Below are 26,745 nucleotides of genomic sequence, written 5' to 3' on the forward strand. Positions count from 1 at the left end.
CTGCTATCGCATCAACAAACGTTTCCCACTCGTCATTAATTTTTGGTTTTGTTACTTCAACGTTCTTGTGTCCGCTTATCAAACTCTTGTCTCTGCTATCAAACTCTTGTCTCCATGCTGCTCATCTTTTCCTTGCCATGCGTCTATTGCTTGGATTTTCTGCCTACGACATCATTCCACAGACGCCAGTTGCCGCGGAACTCGTCCAACTTACTGTTCCTGGGACCCACGAGGCTCAGCTCAGCCAGTGAACGACTGAAAGTGAAAGCTTCGTCATGACAGCCTTCATCGCAGAGAACGGACGAGGAGCGCTCCTTTGCTGCATGCTGTGGTGCAAACGTTTACGATTATTGATTGACGCATCTAGCTGCTGCAGCATGTGCAGCGTACATACATGTACACATGTACGTAGTATGAACTTTTTTTTTTCTTCCAAAATTTCTGAAAACCTACGCGGGCGATGACGAGAAACATAGAAAAAACAAAGTGTGGCCTTAAATGTTGAGCGACTCCGTAAATATAAAAGTAATGAAGGACGATGAATAGCCAGCTACATCACGCAGCCACCGCAGCCAACATCCCGTCAACAGCTCGATGCAGAGTCGCAACTACTCCCATCGACTATGCGTCGAGCTAAAATTTAATGTAGCTAACGTGTCGGCCTTTGAAAGTTCGTGAATGGCAGATTGTCTTGAGAGACGATAGCCACTGGCCAAAGACCAGGGAGACGCCAAACGTCGACTCACTGATGCCTGAGTGATGGAGCCGCAGGAAAAAGTGCAAGCAAAAAAACAAAAAAACAAAAAGTCAGGTTCTACCGAGATTTGAACTCGGATCGCAGGATTCAGAGTCCTGAGTGCTAACCATTACACCATAGAACCTTTCCCGTTCAATGCATCGGGAGCGCACAGTTTTGATGTGTGTGCATGCATGCAGTGACACATGTATGATGTAATGACTATGTGCGACCCGGGTCCCGGGTACCCCACGTGACGTCGCACGTCGGCACTCGGCAGACTTGGCACATCAAGATGATCAAGACTCATCTTGCTTCATGTAACATTGTTACCATGTCAAATATGGCGATCCATTACAATCCATCATGAAATCTTTGCGATTTGAACCAGGGAGTAGTACAATATGGTATTGTACTACTCCCTGATTTGAACATCGAGTCATTCGCCGTTTTTCAATAATTTTTTTTCCTTTTGTTTTGAGTGGGTGCATGATATGATGCACATAACCATGATAACACTGAGCTGATCAGCTGACGACACTTCTTTGTCCTTTGCGTTTGCAAAGTTTGTTGTTCTTGGCTTGAGTGCAAGTGAGCTTTGTTTCTTCTCGGCTGCAAAGGCTGGGGTTACCGCTATCTTTTCCCCAGAAGACGGTGTGATCACAAGGATGGCGCAGGTCGTAGTCAGCAAGAAGAACCCCCCACTTGGTGAGTTGCTTTTTTTATGGCAATTTGTTTGTTGTGTTGATGTTGTGGGCATGAAGGTGACTTTCATATTTCCCATTATTGACGTTGGCTGAAGGAGAAGTGATTGTGTGATTTGCTGTCTGTCATTTTAAAAGTTCTCCCTGCCCCAGAGTAATGTTTGATCCACTCTCACGAGTTTGTGATCATATACATCTCAGTACCTGCACATGTATTTTGCAGTTTCGCAGTTGATCTACACTGCTAAAAACATTTCGATTTCCTGGTTGAGGCTCAGGTTTGGCACCAGGACAAGAAGTTTGGGATGTGATCGAAATGAGCCATGCAGATTTCCAGTATAATACTTAATAGCTTAGACGCTGCACTCTGTTTGTTAGGTGAACTATCGTAGCTTCTGCATTGGAGATTTTTTCTTCGAATTTTCTGCATTTTCACGTACAGCAGTTGCGTGCACCATAATAACAAAAGCACATAAGCCAAAGTGTGCAAATCCGGGAGAATCACCCCACGGTGAAGTTGTTTATTTACTGTTTAGGTCGTAGTGACACACCTTTGCGGCATCTCACACCAGTTCACATACATGTTCATTTTGCCATATCACCAAGTTACCACAGTGAACGCGATTTCCCATTATCGCCTTGTCATACAGAGATTTAGCACCAAACCTACAGAATGATGGGTTTTCATGCGCGTAGTTCCATTCATTGGAGTACCGGCACTGGCATACTTGTATATTGGGAGCAGCAATCCCTGCGTCAGTTCTACGCCATGATTTTTTGACGCTCGGATAGAAAATCGACACGGTGAGCAGGAATTGTAGAAGGGCCGGATCATCGGTACTTCATGGTGTATAGGCTGTGCGTATAAACAAATTGATGATCAGTATAGTTTTTTTTAGAATAAAATGCAATCACGTATACGGTGGTGGTGGTGAAGTGGACGCAGAAAATGCAATCACCCTCAAGCAAAGAACAAATTCCAGCCTCCTCATAATCAACATTTTTAAAAGATATCCACTAGTACTTTGCCTTCTCTCATCTGGTAGAATGTCTGAGCATCTGGAATGTCATATGCTGTGTACAAGTACTCAGATGATTTGTTTTACGATGTTCAAACGTGTACACAGTGCTAGGTTAAATGCTTTAGAAGCTGTTTACGTTCACACTAGTATGTAGCCTAACATATGCCAACCGAAGCAAATTAAATTCGCATGTGGGCTGTCTGGTAGGCCGTCAACAACTTGCTAGTTTTGTCGACTGGTTGTCTATTGTTGTCGCAAAGCATCGCACGCTTGTTTGGTTTCTTCACACTCACACTTGCACCTGATCTTCGTTCCTTCTGTGCGCATATTGTTCTGCAGTCCACTGTGTTGTTTTTGGTTACTCTTCTTTTGCACTGTTCCTATCACATCCCTGCTGTATATAATTCATTGCGCTTGTTCAATTTCATTTTTTGCCTGTATTCCACCTGATGAGAAGGCAATCGAAATGCTAGTGGGAAAACTTCAAATATGTTGACTGTGAGGAGCCTAAAGCTTGTTCTCTTCTTGAGAGTGATACTTTGGTAGTGTGTAGTGTTGGGGAGTAACCAACTTTCCTGTAACAACACCCACAGATGTTTTGCACTTCTGCTCCGAGTGGGATTTGTGTCATGTCCCTTGTTGGGAGAATGAAGAAAGTGTTTTTCCTTGCCAGAATCCAAGCACTAGAGTGCATCTCTCTGTCTAACTCTTGCCTTGCTATTATCTTCTTCCTTGTGTGTAGCCATCGTCCTTGCTGTTCAGTACGCCTCTGAAAAGTCCAAGGATGTAACACTGCAGTGGGGTGACTCGACCAGCCTCACGCTCGCAAGGTAGGGTAAAAGGGTTCAATTGCCGTGTGGAAGAGAGCTTCTTCTGTAATGTCCCTACCCTCAACTGCATGCTGTGGGTGGCTACATTTCCACAAGTGCCCATTGCTTCTCTCTTGTTGCTTCTCATTTGTCTGTGCCCGTCTGTTCTTAGAATACTGGCATTAGGGTCGAGTTTGCACAATGTGATCCTTTCCTAGCTCGCTTTGCGTATGGGTATGAGTTTGCACAATGTGATCCTTTCCTAGCTCGCTTTGCGTATGGGTATTGTTATTAGTGTTGTTATTGCAACACCAGTTGTGATGCCGTTTCGTATGCAACTCTGCTTGCATTTGTCGTGTGCTGTTGTTGCTAGTGGTGGCAAGGTGTCTGAAGCAAGCACGATCCTCCGGTTTGTCGCTCGCTCCTGTCCACAGTGCGGTCTGTACGGTGGTGGGCCACTGGAGTCTGCGCAGGTGAGTCTTTCGCGCCACTGCTGCTGATGGTGATCATATTGTAATTCCCTCAGATGAAAAGAAAGAAAGATGTTTGCACCACATGTCCTACACTCGAGTGGCGTCTGACGTTACTTGCTTATTTGCGTGGGATTTTTCCACACATCTGTGTGTACGGGCACAACTGCTGGCTCAGTGCGGTGTATGTTCACGGGGTCAGCTGGCATGCAATGCCTTGTGGACTGCTTTATGTGTCTTGTACTATGATGCTGTTGACCCTGTGCATCATCAGGTAGTGGTTTCTTTTAGTCAATGGCTGCCTCAAATTCACACATACAGTCGATTCTGGATGTACAGAGCCCCAGTGTGCAAGAGAATTTGTACTTTATAGCCGAAGTTCTGTATAGCGGAAATGTACTCACACTATGCAGGCAACATGTGAAACTTGGCATACTGCCCTTGACTGCACAAGTGCACTTGTTCACATGCTCCGCAACAGACATGGTTTGTTATAAACAAAAGCAGTTCGCTGCAAAGGGTCGGTTTTTGTGCGGGTCAAAACAGGGACATGGACAATGGTCCGCTACATCACAAAATTCACTACATCCGGGTTCGTGATACTGCAAGAGTTGAAAGTGGGACGAGTGTAAAGTTTAACGATTTGCAATTTTCCCCTCTTAGCAGGCACAAAGTTCAACGACCCTGCCACTACACACCCATCTTTTTTTCCTGTTGTGCAGAGAAGAGAAGGAATAGCATTCCAGTAATGTTTCTTGAGTCAACGATGGATTTTTCTCGTTATAACATCGTTAGACTTTGTGCCTCCGTTAGAGATTCAACTCTTACAGCAAGTTTAGTTGATTGTATGCGTGAAGGTGCCCTCTCCCTCCCCCCTCACAACCAGCCCTAAGTTTACTGGGACTTGACTTTGTCCTGGTGCACAGGTGGACCAGTGGATTGATTTCAGTCAGCGAAAGTTTCACCCCGGTCTGCTGAAGGAGGTCGACGCAGCACTCGCTAGCCGGACTTTCTTGGTTGGACACGGCGTCACTCTGGCAGATCTTGCCGTGTTTGCATTTGTTCATGGTACGTACATGTAGGTTCAGCAGTCGGAGAATCTCTGTGGAGACTCTGTCCAATCAGCCTGTAGCTCACTTTTCCTGTGTGCGCGTGCCCACGTTTGTGTGTGTGTGTGTGTGTGTGTGTGTGTGTGCACGTGTGTGTGTGTGTGTGTGCACGTGTGTGTGCACGTGTGTGTTTGTGTTTGTGCATTTTGCGCGTGTGTGTGTGTGTGTGTGTGTGTGTGTGTGCACTTGAAGTGAATTCGGCCCTCTTTTGTTTGCAATGGACTCGGTATGGAGCTCATGTGTTTATTCTCTTTGTTTTCAACCTTGATTGCACACAGGCAATCAGGCTCAGGTGGCAAAGTGCACCGAGTTGCAGCGATGGTTCACGTGCCTCTCAGCGCAGGCGATGGTCAAGGCAGCACTTAGCACAGTCCCTCAGCAGGCAACCGCCGCTGCATCTGCCGCCGCTTCTGCTGGCAGTGTGAGTGCGATTTCAAGTAGATAGTAATGTGTACTGTAACGTTAGAACGGATTCTGTTCGGTGTAACTTAAATTTCGGTAATTTCAATAGAGAAACCAGGCGCGTAAATTTCACTTGCAGCGAAGAGGCACTAGAGTATGCACTGTGTATGATGGGAATGCTGCTCACCTATTTCTGAAATTAATTACACCTGGAACCTGTCGGGTCCCTGACACTGAAATTCTAATACACATGAAATTACATTTTCTACAGTATGTGTCCACTCCAATGTGCATTTGTTTGCCTTGTACAGTACTGACTCTACCTAGGTCTTACTGATCTTGGCAGCTGTGCTAGTTTGTAACACGCAGGATCCAGTTGAGTTGACCTTGACTTTGTTGCGCCTCGGCCTACTGGATTTGCTCCAGTGGGACGAATGGCGGCGGAGGCCAATTAGTGAATACTTGGTGTTTCCGTTGGATTTAGGGTAGAAGTCACAAGCTGAAACAGAACACCAGCATGACATTGGCTTGCTGGTGTTTTATAATTCCTTCTAGCATACATACATGTCATGGCATGGTTGGGCCGTATGTGAGTCCGTGTGGTTTGCGTGCTATCGTTACACGCAGGCAACGAAAAAGGACGAGGGTGGCAAATTCATCGAGCTGCCCGGAGCCAAGATGGGTGAAGTCGTCGTGCGTTTTCCACCGGAGGCCAGTGGGTAAGCTTAGTGAGCTGTTTGGTGTTGAAGAGTCCTGTCCATGTAGGCTTAGCATGCTAAGTGCATTCGATTACGCCCATGAATCGATTCATGAATGGAATCTCGTGCATTCAAGTCGTTCGATTTTCATGTCATGAGCCCTGGAATCGGTTCGGAATCCGTTCACCCTATTCACATGGGGTAATGTGACTAGCCAGGGGTAATTCATGAATGGATTCAACATCGATTCGTGGGCAAAATCTAAATCACTCACTATCTTTGGTGCTGTTTTATACACCGTTCAGGCAGTGGGGAAGATTGTGGGAATGATTGTGCCACCGTATTCCTCTGCTGTGCCTGCTGTGAGAAGTTTGCAAATGCTGGCTTGGGTTTGTCTCCTCAGATGGAAACCGGTGGGGGAAGTGTTTTCTTAGTCCTATTGTGTGTTTGTAGTGCTTGGCTTCTGTCGCCGCAATGCTGGACGTCACTTCTTGCAGGGGAACCGGCAGTTTCTGTCTGTTATGGCCGCAGTATCGTGTTCCCAGGCGCTGAGTGTGTTTTGTTGTTGTGCTTGCCTTTCCCCACACAGCTATCTCCACATTGGCCATGCCAAGGCTGCACTTCTCAACCAGTACTATCAGCTGAACTACAAGGGCAAGCTTGTGATGCGATTCGACGACACCAACCCGGCAAAGGAGGACGAGCATTTCGAGCAGGTACTGTTCGTACACGGCTGCATTCTCGCGCATTGGCACATTGGCCGTTTTCTTGAATGAAGTGTGCCTGCCCGCAATGTCACTTATTTCACTTCAATGAAGTGTGGATACCCATGTAATGATACTCCAGCAGGCAAACGAAAAATTCACATTTCGCTTGAGACTCAAGCGAACTGTGAATTTTTCGTTTGCCTGCTGTTTCAGCATCCGTAGGAACACCACCACTCTGCAAAGGTCTAAAGCGCGGATGCAGCTCCTAAAGCTGTGGGAGGCAAGCAACGCATGTTCTTATTTCCTATATTTCACTGTAGCCGATCTTGGTGTCCTGGATACACACTCTGTGCTGCGGGCATCATTTCTCATCGTTGTTTGTGATATTTTTGTGTTATTTAGCAATTGTGTTGTATCCCAGCCTGACTATATGTCAATGTGTGTGTATCTGTGTGTTTGTGTGTGTGTGTGTGTGTGTGTGTGTGTGTGTGCGTGTGTGTGGTGTGTGTGTGTGTGCGCGTGTGTGTTTGTGCATGTTCTATAGGTGATTCTTGACGACGTCAAGCTGCTGAACATTAAGCCAGATATCTTCACCTGTACGTCAGACCATTTTGATGTGATCTTGGATTACGCCAGGAAGCTCATCAAGGTCAGTACGAGCAAAGTGCTCAGTTTGGCTCCCCAGCCCTGCATTGAGGGATGAGCGGTGCTGCACGTATATATGCGTGCTTGACTAGGACCAGCAATAGCTTGGAGACTTGTCCCAGGTAGTCACAGTCGATTCAGCTTGACCTTACCTTTCTTAGTTTGAAAGACATAGCTTCTTTGCTTCTTTTTTGTACACCAGCAAGCAAAATCTATTGAGTGAAAAGCACTTGACCAGTCCAATAAACAAAGAGTATGCAGTAGTGTGTCCTATGTCTCCCAGACTCAAGGTGTGACGTGCATATGTATCTGTTTGTTTCGACAACGGTTGTTTCTAGGCCGGCCTTGCTTTCTGTGATGACACTGAACCGGAAGAGATGAAGCTGGTCCGTGAGAAGAAAGAGCCGTCCAAGCATCGCGACTCCGGTGAGTTAATGGTTACCTGTAAATTGCATTGCTTTGGGGACCTTTATTGACTTCAGGCGTGTAAATTCCTGCGTGTTGAGGTGTGGGCTTTAGGGTGGGGCATCTGATTCTCTTCACAGCTCGTTGGCTCCACTGCAGCAGCAGCAGCTGACTGGTAGGGAATGCCATTCATCATTCACACTCCCAGGATCGCCAGTGCAGTTTGCACATTTACTGTTCTATCTTTGGTATCGGATGTCAGTCATGTCAGTCAGTTAGCATTTGGCATGCGCTCCACCGTTGGGACTTGGCAGCCTCAGCTTTCTGCCAATAGAAAAGTGCCTATCTCCTTGCTGCTTTGTACTAAGATCTAACCCTACACGCGCATGTGCTTTCTTTGTGCTGTGCTTGCTTTGTGCATGCAGGTGTGGAGGAGAATCTGAAGCGCTTTGCCGAGATGGAGACGGGCAGTGCGGAGGGCCAGCGCTGGTGCCTGCGTGCCAAGATCGACTACAAGTCTGACAACGGGTGCATGCGCGACCCAACCATCTACCGATGCCGCAGCGAGCCTCACGTCAAAACAGGCACCAAGTACAAGTATGTCGTGAGCTGCACTCGCCTTTGCCTCTTCACTGTGTAGAGTGGTGTTCACATCAGTTTGTCATGTGACTAAATTTGTATAGAAAGTGATCATGGCATGTGGACAGTGGAACCAACATGGCCGATATCATGTGACCAAGAGTACATACCCCCCCCCGCAAGAGTGTGCAACTCCCACATACTAAGTACCCTGCTGTCCCGACAGAATTTCAAGTTGACGTCATTATTTATGACGCAATGCTCCTTGCACCAGTGATTTACAGCATCTGTACGGGTGTCAACGCATCACGCGTTTTTCTTTGCAATAATTTTGTACAGGATCAGAATGGCTTTGGTCCACCACAGGATCCGGATTCGTCTGATAATCTGTGTACAGATGCATTGCATCATAAAAATGATGTCAACTTGAAATTCTGTCGGGACGGCACCCATAGTCGAGTTGCACACTCTTGTGTGTCTGTGCCTGTGTGTAGCAATAAACCAGTAGTATAATGTAGTGACAGTGGCAATGGCAATATTTGGATTTATAGATATTATGGTGCATCGCAGCTGACATCTGACTATGTCTTATTTCCTCTATTCTTGCACCATTGCAGGGTGTATCCGACATATGACTTTGCATGCCCCATCGTAGACAGCCGTGAGGGTGTGACACATGCACTCCGTACTACTGAGTACCATGATCGCGATGACCAGTTTGAGTGGTTCCTCAAGCACCTCGGTGAGTTGTTTGATGATGATGTACAGGCCTCGACTGTATTTGTTACCGGTGCCCTACTTTTTTATGTTGAAAGAGTGTGTGTGTGTGTGTGTGTGTGTGTGTGTGTGTGTGTGTGTGTGTGTGTGTGTGTGTGTGTGTGTGTGTGTGTGTGTGTGTGAGAGAGACAGACGGACAGACAGAGACAGAGACAGAGAGAACCAGGCAAGTCAACAACACGCTTCATGTTGTTTTTGTGTTGTGTGTTCTATTGTTGCTGTAGAGCTGTGTGATGTCAATGTGTGCTGACAGGCTTCATGTTTCTTCTTGTGTGCACACTGTGTGTTGGCGTGGAGTGCAGAGCTGCGTCATGTCAATGTCTGGGAGTACAGCAGACTGACTATGGTTCACACGGTCATGAGCAAGAGAAAGCTCAAGTGGTTTGTCGAGGAAGGCCGTGTCGATGGATGGTAAGGCAATGAGTGGTGTGTTTGGGGTGTGTGCGTGGGGGAGGGGGGCTCAGCACTGCTTGCTCGCAGTTTATGCAGTTGCTTAGCACCATCATGGTATGCTATTGCCGGCATCTTCGCAACCAATGCTGCCAAAGTCGTTACAATATCATCTTCACCTTGAATGTATTGTACTGAAGTTTCTATCCTGCTTTAAGTTTGTCTTGCCGAATGCAAGCTCTCCGCCTAAACTCTAACAGGTGTTGTCTGATCTTCTCCATTGTGCCCTGACCTGCAGGGATGATCCTCGTTTCCCCACTGTACGCGGTATCCTGCGCCGTGGCCTGACCGTCGAGGGTCTCAAGCAGTTCATCATCTCGCAGGGATCCTCGCGCGCCAACGTCCACATGGAGTGGGACAAGATCTGGGCGGTGAACCGTCGCGTGATCGACCCCGTGGCACCGCGCTACACTGCTCTGTTGGAGAAGGACGCCGTGCCGCTCGTCCTGGAAGACAGCGTCGACGCGCACAGCAAGTCCATGGAGCGCCATCCGAAGAACGCCGAGGTGGGCAAGAAGACGGTGTGGTTCAACAAGCGCGTACTGCTGGAAGGTGCCGATGCCGAGAGTCTGAAGGAGGGTGACCGTGTCACTCTCATCAACTGGGGCAACGCATCCATTACTGGCGTCACCAGGTGAGTCTGCACTCCGCATGACCTTTTTCTAATGTTTCTAGTAAAGGTTAATGTCAAGGTAGCCCATAGTCAAAATTCTGTGGTCAGATTGTTTCTGGACCTAACCAGAAACTCAATTTCAACGTAACAATCAGAATATATCAGGAAACACGGGGGGGGGGCAACAGTAGCGAGCTATTTTTGTGGCTGAGACTCAATGGGCTTGGGTTTACCTGATCTCTGCTTACGCGCATACTTTTTCTATTGTTTGCTCATTCTTGTCAAGGGATGGAGGCAAGGTCACTGAGCTCAAGGCAAAGCTTCTTCTCGACGACAAGGTAAATGCAGATTCTGTTGCACTGGGTTTGTTGCGCTGCGAGTCATCGTTGCTTTCACGCGGTGTGATTGATGTCGCCGTACTGCTGTTGATGCCATTGTCATCACCGTTGCACATTGCCAGCATAAAGCACTGTCATTCTAGCACTTCAACTCGTGTTGGCGTTGCTTTGAGAGTGACAGTCGTCATGTCTTTGGCTACAGAAAGATCAGTTCTTTCGGGTGAGCAGCTTGACTTTAATCCTGTGATAGACTTGCTCAATCAGAATTGGGACATCTCCATCTTGACGATAGCCTTGAAAATGCAGCCGGAATGGCCGTTACAAAGTTGTACCACCTCCGACATGACCGGTTCTGACCATGCCTATGTTCAGTATGTTGTGTGCAGTATAACAAAGAGAGCTGTTGCTGTTGCTCTTACCATGTGCATGTTGTTTGCTGTAGTGATGGTGTGGGTGGTGTGGATGGTGTGGGTGGTGTGGGTGGTGTGGATGGTGTGGGTGGTGTGGATGGTGCTGCTGCTGCTACCTCTGTTGTTGATGTTACTGCTTCTGTTTTACTCCCCTTCCTTCGGACCCCCACTTGTACATGACCAAGGAACCTCAGCCACTGCTCTAAGCTCTCAATGCACGTGGTGCGGAGCTCAGTCCGGTTTGAACACTCTACCTTCGTTTGTATGTGTGGAATGCCTTGGATTAGGGAGTGGCACATTGCCGCAAGAGCCTAGCTGTTGGCCTATCTAGTGTGCAGTATTGTGTATTTATTTCTGTGTGTCTGCGTCGTGTGTGGTGTGTTGTGATTATTCTTATCCTCCCATGTTGTGCAGAACTTCAAGGACACCGTCAAGCTTACTTGGCTGGCGCAGGTTGATGGTCAGGCCCCGCCAGCCACTATCTGCACCTACTTTGACAACCTGATCACCAAGGAAGTGCTGACGAAGGACGACAACTTCAAGGACTACATCAACGCGAAGACCAAGGTGTGTGCAAGCTGCCTTTGCATCTCATAGTGTATTGCTGGAACAAGTAGATCTTTCTATTTGCTGTTCCTGTATTTTGACTCTGGCTATGTGACTATGTTGTGATCTGAGCATGTTCTAGCATACCGTTCCATTTTGTGTTTGTGACGCGTGCTGCCTTTGTTTTCTGTTCTTGCTCAGTGGGAAGAAACTATGGTGGGCGACCCGTGCCTAGCTGACGTCAAGAAGGGTGAGATCATTCAGTTGCAGCGTCGTGGCTACTTCATCTGCGACAAGGCGTTCGTGCCAGCAAGGTAAGCAGTGTGTGTGTGTGTGTGTGTGCACGTGTCACAATTGGTTTTCCATGGTGCGGCTGACACTTGCTGGTATTTGATGTTGACGGGTGTCGGCTGACCCTGAGTGCTTGACGTTGACTGGCAGAAAATTATTGCTCCTTTACTTCTTGTGCATTTGTATGTATTGCGTGTTTGTTTGTGTTCAGCGGCGATGCCCCAGCCAGCCCATGCGTTCTGTATGCCATTCCCGATGGCCACAGCAAGTCCAAGGCCACGTCTGGCCCGAAAACCGATGGTGCTGCTGCCTCTAAGGTTGGTGTGAATGGGTCGCAGGACACATGTAGTATAGGTCATACATAGCCTTGGGTGCAGACATCATAATATCTTTTGCTGTTCACAGTCGTTGATCCTATACCGTTTCCCCTCTAAAGACGCCACAACTTCCTGGTTGTGTGTTATGGGGACCACTCTGCCTTCGACTTGTCCGGTGGTGCTGAAGCGCTTTCTCTTTGTTGTACGCGACCGAGTGACAAGGCAAAACTGGTTCAGTCTCTCCGACTCTAAACACAAGTAGTATCTCAGGGAACAATATTGCGCTAAGTGATTGCACGAAGACACAATGTTATTAGCACAGGAAGACTAAGAAAACGGAAGTAAAGACTGCAACAACTGAACTGGGAAACTGACAGACGGATCTATAATACAGTACGGTAAATCTATATCTATATACGGTATGGTAAGTCTATATCGATATACGGCACGGTAAGTCTAGTTACAACTCCCAGCGCTAGCTAGCGATCTCTAAATGTAAGCAAGGCAGTTACGCATCACTGGCCACTGTGACATAAGGTTTGTGTAGGAGAAAGTCCGTCTACTACACTCTTGATGCTATGTCACAGGGAATGTTTTAAATTTCATCGTAGGGGCTGTCTTGTCGTGTTCTTTACTCTTTTACTTGAGCTGCTGATCCACAGCTGTGTGGGCTATATTGTTGGCTTGTGGTGGTTTAGGGTGGATCTGCACGGAAGAAGGATGCTGCCAGCAAGGTATGATGATGATAGGTGATAAGTTGAAACTTATAGTGTTTGGTAGTTTATACCTTTCATCTTGGCTTTGGAGTGGCGTTTGTCGGCAGCCTCGTGCTCTGCTGGAAGTGACTGACAAGGGTTTTGTTCAGATATCGATGACACACGCCGGGACTGCCTCTCTGTGTCTGTTTCTCTGTCTGCTCTCTCTCTCTCTCTCTCTCTCTCTCTCTCTCTCTCTCTCTCTCTCTCTCTCTCTCTCTCTCTCTCTCTCTCTCTCTCTGTGTGTGTGTGTGTGTGTCTCTCTCTCTCTCTCTCTCTCTCTCTCTCTCTCTCTCTCTCTCTCTCTCTCTCTCTCTCTCTCTCCGCGGACACATTTTATATTACTTTGTAGTGCGCTTGGTACTGTGCCAGCATTCGAACCGTGTGTATTTGATCTCCGACTAGGACCGGGGCTGGGTCACTGCCGGTACCCCCCCCCCCCCCCCCCCGGTGCCAATATTGTGACCCAACCCTGAACGCCATGTTTGTTTCCACTTTCTGCGTTCAGGATGAGGGAGCAAAGAAAGAGAAGGCAGCAAAGGTAAGAACTTGCAGAGAACTGTCTCAGACTGTGTTTGCTTGACTGGTTTGCACAAGTGACGCAGAGCGTAGTGATGCAGAGCACACCAGACATGTGATAGCTTCAGTCAAATTAGCTCAGAATCGTTGGCCTTGCCTTGTGAACTTTTCGTTTTATGTATTTATCCACTTTCCCTCCACAGAAGAAGGACAATGGCAAGAAGGCTGAGCCCAAGGCTGCTGCCGCAGAGGCTGTAAGTGATTTGATGTGTTTTGTTGCGTGCTGCCTCGTCCCTTGCTCTTGCCAGCATAAAGCACTGTCACTCTAGCACTCCAGCAAATGTTGGTTTTTGCTTTGAGAGTGACAGTCGTCATGTCATGGCTACACGAAAATGCAGTTCTTTCGGGTGAGCATCTTGACTAATATTCCATGAGAGACTGGCTCAATCAGAACTGTGACATCTATCCGAATCAGTGTTGGTGCCGCTGCCATCCTTTTGTGTCACTGTTGTCAGCACAAGTACTCCCATAGTTTCAGCGGAACAGCACGTCTGCAGTTTATGCGCATGCACAATGAACTGTGAAGAGATCTCATCTTGAGGCTGATTTAGCCAGTGCTGGGAAATGGTTTGGTGCAAGCCCTTGTTTTATGTGCTGGGAAATGGTTTGTGTTGTGTGTGCGTGTGCGCGCGCGCGCGTGTGTGTGTGATCTAATCATCTAATCCGTTTTTTGGTTGTATTTCGATTTGCCCACGGAACAATTGCTCTGTTATACAGAAGCCCGCCGCTGCTGAGGCTGCTCCAGCTGCTGCGGCTGCTCCAGCTGCTGCGGCTGCTGCTGCCACCTCCGCTACGAAGACAGACGAGGAAAAGACTAAGAAGAAAGAGGAGAAGAAGGCTGCCAAGGTATGAAGTTCATGATACTAGTATCTGCTGACTAGCTAGTCATTTGGGCAGTTGTTTGTTTCTTAGCATGGGTGAGCAGGTGCATGTTAGGGAAACGGCACAGCCGACTTGCATAAGTTCGTTAGAGCTCCGCAGACTGGAAGAATGCCGTAGATCAAACTGTAACACACAAGTGGGCCACCCATAGGCCAGCGGCCCCAAGGGCAATAGGGGCTGAGAAAGTGTTCTAAATTAAAAATGGTGAGGTTTTGTGTGAAAATGTGTACCTGCGTGAGTACGCACATGCAAGGAAAGTCATGCAGTACTATAGGTGTGTATACGGAGTTTGTAGTGGTGGAAAAAGATACTTATGAAAGTAGATTCCCGACACAAGCAAAAGGTCATCATTGTTGCTTCATCGGAACTTACTGGTTTCACTGCTAATACCGGTAGTAATACCGTAAAGTACCGCCAGAGCGCCCCGTCTCGCGAGAGCGCCCCACCCTGATTTACAGCCAGGGAAAGGAAAAATCGTATGGCAGAGTGCAACAAAGTTTGCACCTTGTGTAAGCCTTTAATAGTGTACTAAGGTCACACTATGCAGGTTTTTGTGTGGAGCCCGTGTTCGCTTGAAGGTACGGGTTGTATGCAGAAGGTGCAATATGTGTACAAAGTTCGTGTCGCATGACCTACAGACAGCAGACCACCTCCACAATACGACCACGAAAGGACGAGATGGTGGGGCGCTCTGGCGGTACTTTACGGTACAGATTTGTTTATTTGCCAGAGTGCTGTGTTGTCATGGTGATTTGCCTGTGTGCTGTGTTGTCATGGTGATAGGCTGCAGCGGCTAGCCAGAAGAAGGAGGCGAAGGCCGCCAAGGTAAACACACGCATACACACACGCACACGTGTGCCTGTCCTGTCCTCTAGAGCCACTGCCACAGGGGTCACGTGGGGCCTGGAGGGGCATGAGAGAGGAAGATGGAGCATGCATCATGATGACATTGGACGTTGTCTCCCTCTCTTCTCTGCAACACATTTCTATTTTCACCGTGCGATGTTCTAAATCCACTCGGGGGCTTGTCAAACCTCCAGACCTTTACACAAATCCACAAACACACACACACACACACACACACACACACACACACACATACATACATACATACATACATACATACATACACACACACACACACACACGTGTGTGTACATGTGTGTGGGTGTACACACGTTGTTTATATACCGTACTGGCAATATATGTTGCCGCGTAACGCGTAACGCAGGGGGTGCGGCGTAACGCGCGACCAGGCTAGTGCGACAAATTTTCGTTGAGTTCGTAACGCGCGTCCGGCGGGGTGCGGCGATCTTTTAATTGCAGTTTGCATTGCAAAAAAAAGGCTGAAACTGTGAAAGCACGTGTACCGCGTGGTGAAAAGTAGCTTTTGGAGGAAGCGCTCTTCCCCTATGTCACTTTCCTTTTGATGATCTTTTTGTGAACAGATCACTCTGATAGTTAAAATATACAATCTTCTATTGATATCGTTGTCGCCCTTTGGCGTCGGGTTTGTAACAGTTGGATAGCAACTGAATTTCTGTGCCTTCAATGTGGATGAAAAGAAAAAAATGATGCGGCAAAAGCAAAAGAATGATGCGGCAATAGCAAAAAAGTGATGCGGCAATAGCAAAAAAAGGACTGCGGCAATATAGAAACCTGTGTAACGGCTCCTGTGCGACTTTGCATGTAACGCCCTGCGTGCGGCAAACATGTGCCAATGTAACGCTTCATGGCCTCACTGCGGCAACATATATTGCCAGTACGGTATTAAAAAAAATGCTCGACTCTGTGTCTGGTTCCATTAACTAATCTATGAGTTTTTCTTGTGTTCATTTTTCTGTTTTGTGTGTGTTCAGGGTGAGTAATTTGGATCGTATGGTCATCATATTCCTGATCAGTGCTCCCAATGTGTGTAGCTCCCGTGTTCGCGCACACCTTTGTCAGTACCACAGGCCAACCGTGTGATTGTCATCCACCTAATCCATGGTGCTTCGTGTGATGGATTTGCCGGCGATTATCTGCATTTCTTGTGCTGCATGCTGTGATTTTTGACCATTGATTGTGTTGCATTTTGGGTGTACTCGTCTGGTTTCTGAGTTGATTGCTACAACCCTCTGACTTTGAATGTTCCTGTGCTTGTCTTCATTTCACCTTGTCTTTTCTTGAACCTTGTATTGCTGTAGCTGCTGCCGACAGCAAGAAAGTGTCTCGGTAAGCCCTCTCGGTCTTATTCTCTCCCTCTCCCCCCCCCCCCCCCCCCCGCTCTTTCTCTCACACACAGACTCTCTTTCTCTTCTGTCTGTCTGTCTGTCTGTCCTGTTAACGATGGACTACTGTACTTCTGGCTAGATTAACTCTTGTGTAGTCAATGGTGCTAGTGAAGCTTATATCAGATCCACTCTGGTTTAGCCACCCACACTAGTAGCAAGTATTGCCTTCACTCGGGGCAAGGATGAGAATGCAGTTGGATCCCGGGGCGGATACCCTGATGTCGCCACTCCTTTTTTCTGCACCTTGTCCTCGCCCGCTTACTGAGGTGTGGTGAGCCCATCAGTGGGATCATTTCCAAGTCCACCCATAGTGTGGGTATTTCAGGGGGTGTCGGCCGTTGGGCGGCTCAATAGCCGATCGAGTCATCTTTCCAAGATTCCCTGTGAATCTCCCTCCCCTCTCCCGGGGAGACCCACTTGACCGGTTTCGGCAAATGGACAAGTGCAAGTTCCGTCTCTCACTTACTCTAGTACCCACATGCAGGTATGTACACACGTGCGCGCCTGGGATATGTGTTCTGGCCGCACGGAGTGCATGATTGTCGCCTCAGGGTCATGTGAACCTGAATCGCCCTGCAGCCTTGTGCTAGACACTTCCATGGCTCCATCGTACTGTGTGCGTATTGCTCCATGCACTCATACATGTAAGCAGAACTGCGCTTGCCTCAGCTGGGTTGTTCTTATTGAGACCGGCTTGGCAAGTGTCACAAGTATGTTCGGTGTGCTGGTCTGTAACTGCTCGCCTTTTGTGTGTGTGTGTGTGTGTGTGCGTGTGTTTGTGTATGTTCAGACTTGGAATGGAGGTGAAGAAAAACGAAGACTTTGCTGAATGGTACACGCAGGTATGTGTGACTAGCAGCTTTGACCATGTCATCTATCTGCAATGTCTCTCTGCTTGTACTCTATAGTCGATTTTACCACAAGCCAAACAGTGTGTTCCAGTTGGGTACATGTAACTGCTTAGTCTGATTAGTTTAGGATTGTACCCGATAGTACGTCCTTTGGAGTTTTGTGCTCACTTGTAACGTGTCGTTGCGCTTCCTTGTAGTTAGTTTGCTGCTTCCGCAAAGACTCACCTGGTGTCCTCTCTGTTTGCCACCCGTCTGTGCATGTGTGCGTGTGTGTGTGTGTGTGTGTTCTTATTGGGTGTTGCACAGGTGATCACAAAGTCTCAGATGATCGAGTACTACGACGTGTCTGGCTGTTATGTCATCCGTCCATGGGCGTACAGCATCTGGGAGCTCATCAAAGGTACTATGACAAGAGATGGTTTTCAGTGTAACATATAGCTGGTTGGTGCTGTACTCGACTACAATCATAGTTGAATGAACTCGTCGTCTATTGAAGTATATGTATGTTCTGAGACAAGACACATTATCTAAGTTCTCTTTGCGTTGTTTCTTCTTCTGTGTAGATTTCTTTGACTCGGAGATCAAGAAGCTTGGCGTGAGGAACGCCTCATTCCCCATGTTTGTGTCACAAGCTGCCTTGGAACGTGAGAAGGACCATATTGCCGATTTTGCTCCAGAGGTAAGCTTGATCATATTCTGCATCTTTCCCTTTACTAATTGTTCTCCTTTGCTGGCCATTTTGTCCACGCATACACACACACATGTGATCACATGCATGTGCACACACGCACATACGTACGTGCACACGCGCACGCTTGCACACACATGCATACACACACACACACACACACACACACACACACACACACACACACACACACAGTGCACACAGCCTCTCTCACTCTCTGTCTGCCTATCCAGAATGATGCTGTGATGTTACGGGCCTGGTGGTGTAAGTTCTTTGCCAGTAACTTTCCAATGTGTCCGTGTGTGTCTATCATGTGTAGGTCGCATGGGTCACTAAGTCTGGCCAGTCCGATCTTGCTGAACCAATTGCCATCCGTCCAACCTCCGAGACGGGTACGTATTCTGCTACTGTCGTTCCTGTAATGCCCAGCTGGACGTTTTTTCCTCATAATCTGCTCAAGAACCGGGTAGAGTAGTCTTCTCCAACTGAAGATCAAGGAAACTTTGCCACCAATAAACAATCTACTGTGGCTTAGATCAGCAGTGTACATGTACATGTAGCTACTCACACTTATGTATTTACCTGTGGTCACACTGGTCATCTCTAGCTGTAGAACACCTGTTTTTTGTTGGCATGAAGACAGTTTTCTGTGTATCTTGGTGTTGCCGCCGAACACCGGTTTGACGGCGTGGCACTGATAGATGTTTGTGTATTGTGCTTTGACGAGGTTTAGTAAACTACTTGTGTGTTGATGCGGTTGGCATGTTGTGTGTTGTTGACTGTCCTACCTAGGTATGTATCCATGCTATGCTAAATGGATCCAGTCGCATCGTGACCTGCCACTCAAGATCAACCAGTGGAACAACGTCGTGGTAAGTGTAGCGGACGCCAGTGCTAGTTACTGGCCACATTGTACAGTGGTGTAATTCTAGCGCTGTGTGACTTATGATTTCCCTTTTTCTTCTTTTGTATGTAGCGCTTTCTGGGGATATCTTTTTCCTTTTTTTCTTTTCGCGTTAAGTTATTTTTTCACTGTTTAGTAAATACCCATTATTTTAGGTACTTTATTACTCCCAAATCTACATTGTAAAGGTCTTTTACTTGTCATGATGACTAAGGGAAAAACAGTAGGTACACAGCTGCTCAATGAAATCCAAGCATCGCTAGACACCTTGTGTGCCGTCGTGCACTGTGCACTGTGCAGCAGCCGCCGGTCTGCAAACACTGTGCTGCGTGTTGGTGCAGGGTCCAGCCTATTTCATGGGCCAGAGTTGTATTGGGCACGACTACCAAAGTAGTACATGTGCTGTCTGTCATGACCATGTATGGTCTTTTGATGGTAGCAAACGAATTAATTTCGCTTAGCTGTAGAACGATTGAAAAATTAATAAAGTTAGGGAAGGCCAACAGGAAAACAGACCCGTATATGCAAGTTTGGAGCCTCGGCAACAAGAAACAGGACCACCCGGTGTAAGATTGCACTGTGCGTATGTTCAGGGTTCACGCTGGTCATGCCGTGTCTGCTGCTCATGGTTTCTAGACGCATGCTGCATGTCCAGGGTTCACACTGGTCATGTCTTGTCTGCTGCTCATGGTTTCTATGTGCATGCTGCATGCTGACACACTCGAATGTACTCTGCTCTTGTTCTATGGTGCTGCCATGTAGCGCTGGGAGTTCAAGCACCCACAGCCGTTCCTGAGAACTCGTGAGTTCCTCTGGCAAGAAGGACACACGGTCTATGCAGAGAAGTCGGATGCCGAAGAGGAGGTGAGTCAGAGCGGCGTGTCACAAAGCACTTCTCTCTGATGTTGTTGCTCTGGCCGGCATTCATTGCACTAGGTTTGCATGCATCCCGTTAGGCCAGTTGAGAGTTGAGCAGACGTTGAGCGTGCTCTTTCCCAGCGTTTGTGAACATGTGTGTGTGTGTGTGTGTGTGTGTGTGTGTGCTTTGCTTCTATTTGTACAGGTGTTCACCATCCTCGATCTGTATGCTCGTGTGTATGAAGAGTTGATGGCCGTGCCAGTCGTCAAAGGACGCAAGAGTGAGAAGGAGAAGTTCGCCGGTGGTGACTTCACCACTACCGTCGAGGCGTTCATTCCCACCAGCGGCAGAGGCATCCAGGTAGGTGTGTGTGTGTGTGTGTGTGTGTGTGTGTGTTGTGCGTGCGTGTTTCTGACTGCCTCTCTGTCTCTCCTGGCACATGACTGAGTATGAGCTTGTATGTGGTATGCATGTGTGTGTGTGCTTGGTATCATTCGTCTGTGTAGAGAGACGTTTCCAATGGTATGCTTTTCTCCGTGAAAATCTCTACTCCCACTGTTGTAGGGCGCAACTTCACATCACCTGGGACAGAACTTTGCCAAGATGTTTGACATTATCATCGAGGACCCGAAGAAGGTATGCATCTTATTCCTTGCTCACCCACTATGGTCTGATGGGGCTCACTTTGTGAATCTACCCTCGCAGTTTAGCTCGTTAGTTGGCATCCTCTAAGTGTGCGACTGCGTTTGTGTGTGCGTGTGTGCGTGTGCGTGCGTGTGCGTGCGTGCATGTCCTGCTTGTGTTGAATGTTCGAAAGTGTTAGGAGTGATCCAGAATTCATGAGCTCTTGTTTCTGCCATTACGTGTGTAATGGTCTAACTTGATGTGGGGCACTACAAGGTACTAGCAGTACTAGTAACCATTGGGCGAATTCAACTGACTTGGCTTGCTGTCTTTTGTTTTGTGTCTGTTGGGCATTGTTTTGCAGTTGACATTGTTCTACTATTTGTGTTGCAAGCTCCATCTTTGATTGTTTTGTGTGTTATGTCTTTATTTTGCAGGCCGGCGAGAAGCTGTATGTGTTCCAGAACTCCTGGGGACTCACAACTCGCACTATTGGCGTACTCTGCATGGTGCATGGTGATGACAAGGGTCTTGTGCTGCCACCAAGACTGGCTGAGCTTCAGGTTAGTCTAGAATATACCCTGTTGCCATGTGTGTGTGTGTGTGTGCGTGCGTGCGTGCGTGTGTGCGCGATAACGGTCAATTCATCGGCCTTGCAAGCTGCTGAATGGTGTAATCCCAGCACAAGTTGCTCTGTCTAGCATAGCTTGTTCACTTTCATTGGTAAAGTGACAAAATTAATGCTTAGGCTATGTGGCTGGACGTGCACACAATGTGTTTGATAAGCCTCTTCAGAGTCTTGTACGGGCAAAATGAATTGCACGTATCATCAAACAAACTCATGTACAAGTATGAATGCAGTGAGCTATAAAAATCGATTTAAATACTAGTAAATCAATTGGAACACAAACAAAAAGAGAAAGAAAGGTAAAATGTGCAGTCAGTACTGTGCTGGCTGTTGCACCTTCTGACTACACAACATCTTGCTTATAACTGTTAGTGTTAGACACAAACTACGGATAACATGTGACATGTTGGTCCATTCTTCTAATTTATAATGTGTTTGATAGTGTTCTTCATTGCATTGTGTTGATGTTCCACACCGTGCACCCACAGGCGGTCATTGTGCCATGCGGTATCACAGTCAAGACAAGTGCCGAGGATACCAAGACTCTGATTGATGCGTGCCATGAGACCGGACACGCTCTGAAGGCCGGCGGCATTCGCTGTCAGGTGGACGACCGCGATAATCAGAGTCCAGGCTGGAAGTTCAACTACTGGGAGCTGCGGGTAAGTGGCGTGTGTGTGTGTGTCGTGTGTGTGTCGTGTGTCTGTCTGACTGTCTATGTCTGCCTGCCTGTCTGTGTATGTATGTGTGTGTCTGTCTGTGTATGTGTGTGTCTGTGTGTGTGGGTGTGGGTGGGTGTGTTTGCCCGTGTGCTAGCCCGTGTGTGCCTGTGTGCGCCCTAACTTTAATGCGTTGTGATGCTGCAATGTGAATGTATGTCTTGTCGTATCACCTGTTAAATTGGTCCCATCTTGTGCAATTATCTGTACATGTGTTGTCTTTGGTAATGTATCCTGCATTTCCTGTTCATCTCTTCTGTGCTGTGCTGTGTTGTGCTCTGCTGTGCTGTGCTGTGCTGTGCTGTGCTGTAGGGTGTCCCTGTGCGAGTGGAGATTGGACCCAAGGACTTGGCTGGTGGTCAGGTTACAGCCGTCATCCGTCACAACGGCGAGAAGGTCAGTAGCACTTGCCCAGCTTAACCTTCGGGCTTGCCTCTGTGTGTGTGTGTGTGTGTGTCGGTGTCGGTGTGTGTGTCGGTGTGTCGGTGTGTGTGTGTGTCGGTGTGTGTGTCGGTGTGTGTGTCGGTGTGTGTGTGTGTGTGTGTGTGTGTGTGTGTGTGTGTGTGTGTGTGTGTGTGTGTGTGTGTGTGTGTGTGTGTGTGTGTGTGTGTGTGTGTGTGTGTTCATATACTTTCTGTTTGAAGTATACATACCTGTTAGCCATGGACTGCTTCTGGCTAGATTAACTCTTGTGTGATCAATGGTGCTAGTGAAGCTTATATCAGATCCGCTCTGGTTTAGCCACCCACACTAGTACCCAGTATTACCTTCACTGGGGGCAGGGGTAACTGCAGTTGGATCCCGGGACGGATACCCTGATGCCGTCAATCCTTTTTCTGCACCTTGTCCTCACCCACTTACTGAGGTGTGGTGAGCCCATAAGTGGGATCATTTCAAGTCCACCCTAGTTTGGGGATTTCAGGGGGTGTCGGCCGTTGGGTGGTTCAATGGCCAATTGAGTCATCTTTCCAAGATTCCTTTTGAGTCTCTCTCCCCTCTCCCGGGGAGACCCACGTGACCAGTTTTGGCAGTGAGCAAGTACAAGTGTGTGTGTGTGTGTGTGTGTGTGTGTCGGTGTGTGTGTGTCGGTTTGTGTGTCGGTGTGTGTGTGTCGGTTTGTGTGTCGGTGTGGGGGGGGGGGGGTGTAAGTGTGTGTGCATGCGTACGTGCGTACAGCTCCGTGTCAGTATGTGAGTTCAGAATTCACAGTATTGCTCACACACATGTCCCGCCACAATACAATACATGTGACCGCACAAAGCTCCATAAGTGGACTTTTGTCGGTATATCACTACTTGAAGTACTAGTAATCTCGGGTCAACCATCTTCATATAATCGCCCACCTTTTTTTGATCATTACTTCCTGGGTCAAACTCAGCCTGGTTTGAACGTTGACCTTGGTGGAATGTTGACCTGGGTTGAACGTTGACCTGGGTTGAACGTTGACCTGGGTTGAGAGCTCATGTAAACACAACTGTACGCAGCTGATCATCCACCATGCTTGTCTTATGGCACATGTGCGTATGTATGTCCGTGTATGTATGTCCGTGTATGTATGTCCGTGTGTGTATGTCCGTGTGTGTGTACTTCTACAGTTGCCAGTTGTGCGTGACGACAACCTTGCTGACAGGATCAGCGAGCTCCTCTTTAACATTCAGAAGCAGATGTTGGAGAAGTAAGCATGCTCCTCAGTACACTCGTCCTCCTCCTCATTATCCGTCCGTTCTTTCATGCATTCGCTTGGCTGTCTGCCGATTTGTATGCCCATCTGTCTGTCTCTCTGCCCATCCATGTTTCTCTATCTACAATTGTGCTCGGTGAAATCCGACCCAAGGTGCATATTTGACGCCCTCAACTTGCACGGCCCTTGACGCCCTGGAAACGGCATGAATGCAGCTGAACGTACACATGTACAAGGACAGTGATGTAATCGGAACTGGTTTGCACTTCGGGTCGGATTTCAATGAGCGCAACTGTAGCTGTCCTGCTATCTAGCCATCCAGCTGTTCAGCTCTCACTTTTGTGTGTGTGTATGTGTTGCAAGATGAAGACTCCCTCTGCACTTTTTTCTGTCCTGCAAATTAAACTGCTCTTCATTGGTGTTGTCTGTGTTTTGTGGTGGTGTGTAGGGCCCGAGTTGAGCGTGATGCTCACATCAAGCAGGTAACAACGTGGAGCGACTTCTGCACTCTACTCGAGCAGAAGAATGTAAGTCGACCATCGGTGTACTTGTGCATGTAGCTGCGTGCATGATTGTGCTGCTTTGACGTGTCACCTCTGAATCACAGACCACTGTCCACCACCACCACAGCCGCAACACCGCCGCTGTGCCACTGCTTGTATAGAGCCTGTTTCACATCTATCACATGACCATACAGGGCAGCCATGTTGATTCCAACTCCACTCAACCCCTGAGGTCATGTGATGTCGGCCATGTTGGTTCCACTGTCCGCATGCCATGATCGCTTTCAACGCGTGAAATCACCCTATTGTCCTGAAGGTGGCTGGTGGGATTGTAGCTGGTGTGGTTGTTGCTGGTGTGGTTGTTGCTGGTGTGGTTATTGCTGGTGTGGTTGTTGCTGGTGTGGTTGTTGCTGGTGTGGTTGTTGCTGGTGTGGTTGTTGCTGGTGTGGTTGTTGCTGGTGTGGTTGTTGCTGGTGTGGTTGTTGCTGGTGTGGTTGTTGCTGGTGTGGTTGTTGCTGGTGTGGTTGTTGCTGGTGTGGTTGTTGCTGGTGTGGTTGTTGCTGGTGTGGTTGTTGCTGGTGTGGTTGTTGCTGGGGTGGTTGTTGCTGGTGTGGTTGTTGCTGGTGTGGTTGTTGCTGGTGTGGTTGTTGCTGGTGGGATTGTAGCTGGTGTGGTTGTTGCTGGTGTGGTTGTTGCTGGTGGGATTGTAGCTGGTGTGGTTGTTGCTGGTGTGGTTGTTGCTGGTGTGGTTGTTGCTGGTGGGATTGTTGCTGCTGTAAGCTGCTATCTGTTAGTGCCTGCAGTATTGTAGTTGACACGAGTTAGCATGCATCATGCATGCATCATGCTTTACTACAACACTGTAGGTGTGCGTCTGTCTTGCTCTGCTGCTCATTTCCTTCTGGGCATTGTCGCAGCCATGTCAGTGTGCCGTCTGTGTGGGGAGCTTCTGTTTTTCTTGTGGCAGCTACGTGTATGTTCTGGTGCACTCACTGTACCTACTGTCGTGGACATTACAATCCGATGGGATGATCGGGGCCGGCACCCTTACTGTTTTTAGCACGTACATGCACTGTATTTCATGTACATGCACTGTATTTCACGTACATGCACTGTATTTCACGTACATGCACTGTATTTCACGTACATGCACTGTATTTCACGTACATGCACTGTAAAAATGGATCAGCAAGATCATTGCCGTGTGGCTGCGAGACTTCCCAACGGATTTCAATGTCCGCTGCAGTAGATTGTTGTGGAGCTGTCCACGTGACTGGAGAGTGCCGTGGTCCTCCGGCCCTGGACTGCAGCCAAGTGATGACTCGTGACCAGTCCTGTTTTCTCATGTCATGGCTTTGCTTGAGCGTGTCTTTGACCAATTGAGGGTTCCTGGCACGTATTGGTATGTGTGTGTGCGTGCGTGCGTGCGTGTGTGTGCGTGTGTGTGTGTGTATCCATGCGTACATATGTGTGACATGTTTGTTGCTACATGTTTTGCAGTTGCTGCTGGCTCCGTTCTGCGGAGTGGAGAAGTGCGAGGACTCCATCAAGAAGGAGAGCGCAAGGTATGTATGACTTGTGTGCATTCTGCTGCTGTTCTCACATGGATTTGATTGTAACAGAATGCTCGTCCTGCTGTGCAGTACTGCCATTGTACTAGTTTGGCGGTTTTTTTGCTCTTCGAATGAAAACAACAATGCGGTGCAATGTGTGACCATGCTTGGACTATCAAACCCTCTGGATACTTGTATGTTTTTGCTGTTGTTGCTATGCTTGTGGAGACATGAATGGAACTTTTTCACTCACAGATGCATAGAGCTCAATTCCCAGTACTGTAAAACGTGTTATTCTCGGTGTAACTGTTTTTATTTTTCGGTGATTTCGGTAGAGAAAACAGGCACCTAAATTTAAATTACACCTAAAAGGCACTAGAGTATGCACTGTATGTGAAGGAAATTCTGTTCACCTAATTCTACATTACACCTGAAACCTGGCAGGTCCCTGGCACCGAAATTTTAATGCACCTATTAAAAATTACATGTTTTACAGTAATATGCGAGCTGTTCTTCTTCTTCTCTTATCTTTATGCTTGCAGAACTGATGTGGCCGTGGCAGTGGATCCCAATGCACCAGCCATGGGCGCCAAGTCCCTGTGCATTCCGCTGGAGCAGCCAGACATGCCAGCTGGCAGCAAGTGCATCCAGCCGAAGTGCGCCGACTGCACTGACAAGCTGAAGTGGACGCTGTTTGGACGTTCGTACTAGACTCAACGCCCAAGGTACACCAGCGTTACCAACGTTACTAACTCTGCTCACAAGCATGGCAATACCTACTCTGCCCACACTCATGGTTGACCAACGTATGTCTTCTGCTAATGCTGACACCGCTCGCACACGTTTGCTGGCTGTTATTTTTGTGCTCGTAGAAAACTCTTTCTCTCTCTCTTTTTTTAACTCCCTAGGTGACCTTCTCTATGTCATAGCATGTAGTGCATGGCGACAACGCACTTGTTGATTCTTACTTTCATATCATTTCGTACTCTTTCCGCTGTTCAATTATTAGGTGAACTAGCGGTCAGTTGTCGCCATGCTATCACTGTGATCATCTTTTTTCGGTCTTTCTGGCCTCTTGACTCTCAGTCCAAAGAAAACCTCTCCTTTCCTTTTGGCAAGTCACTTAACTGACTACTAGTACATCACGAGTTTCATGTGTACGTTTGAACGACTGCCCATGGGAAAGGTCTGCAGTGTGGAAATTATATTACCAGATGG

At 47.9% G+C, this 26,745-nt stretch overlaps 1 protein-coding gene and 1 non-coding gene across 3 annotated transcripts; one reads left to right on the forward strand and one right to left on the reverse strand.

The window, feature by feature from the left end:
• Nucleotides 1-809: 809 nt before the first annotated feature.
• Trnaq-cug (transfer RNA glutamine (anticodon CUG)) lies at nt 810-881 on the reverse strand. The gene has a single exon. It is a non-coding gene; the product is annotated as a tRNA-Gln (tRNA).
• A 371-nt stretch (nt 882-1,252) lies between these two features.
• On the forward strand, nt 1,253-26,675 carry LOC135822548 (bifunctional glutamate/proline--tRNA ligase-like). 2 transcript variants are annotated; one of them, XM_065335347.1, is made up of 38 exons: nt 1,253-1,444; nt 3,205-3,292; nt 3,645-3,744; nt 4,668-4,809; nt 5,129-5,271; nt 5,880-5,971; nt 6,540-6,666; nt 7,202-7,306; nt 7,641-7,728; nt 8,133-8,304; nt 8,904-9,028; nt 9,366-9,474; nt 9,752-10,147; nt 10,413-10,464; nt 11,289-11,441; nt 11,622-11,734; nt 11,923-12,028; nt 12,727-12,762; nt 13,292-13,324; nt 13,506-13,556; nt 14,080-14,208; nt 15,028-15,069; nt 16,430-16,458; nt 17,308-17,359; nt 17,675-17,768; nt 17,932-18,047; nt 18,376-18,448; nt 18,849-18,928; nt 19,723-19,824; nt 20,024-20,179; nt 20,384-20,455; nt 20,881-21,006; nt 21,560-21,733; nt 22,103-22,186; nt 23,386-23,465; nt 23,920-23,998; nt 25,475-25,539; nt 26,070-26,675. In XM_065335347.1, the coding sequence occupies exons 1-38, from the start codon at nt 1,405-1,407 to the stop codon at nt 26,236-26,238; spliced, it is 3,993 nt and encodes a 1,330-aa protein (XP_065191419.1). In that variant the 5' UTR covers nt 1,253-1,404; the 3' UTR covers nt 26,239-26,675. The 2 variants fall into 2 exon arrangements, with proteins under 2 accessions (XP_065191419.1, XP_065191422.1); XM_065335350.1 differs by having other exon boundaries at nt 13,509-13,556.
• Nucleotides 26,676-26,745: the final 70 nt, after the last annotated feature.

This window comes from Sycon ciliatum, chromosome 8, assembly GCF_964019385.1.
Source record: "Sycon ciliatum chromosome 8, ocSycCili1.1, whole genome shotgun sequence".
Classification (NCBI taxonomy): Eukaryota; Metazoa; Porifera; class Calcarea; order Leucosolenida; family Sycettidae; genus Sycon; species Sycon ciliatum.

Bases quoted from the DNA above. Each gene is read 5' to 3' on its own strand.
- LOC135822548 (XM_065335347.1), top strand. From the start codon at position 1,405: ATGGCGCAGGTCGTAGTCAGCAAGAAGAACCCCCCACTTG. The intron at 16,459-17,307 runs GTAAGCCCTCTC...GTGTATGTTCAG, and splicing joins GACAGCAAGAAAGTGTCTCG to ACTTGGAATGGAGGTGAAGA. The intron at 21,007-21,559 runs GTTAGTCTAGAA...GTGCACCCACAG, and splicing joins CAAGACTGGCTGAGCTTCAG to GCGGTCATTGTGCCATGCGG.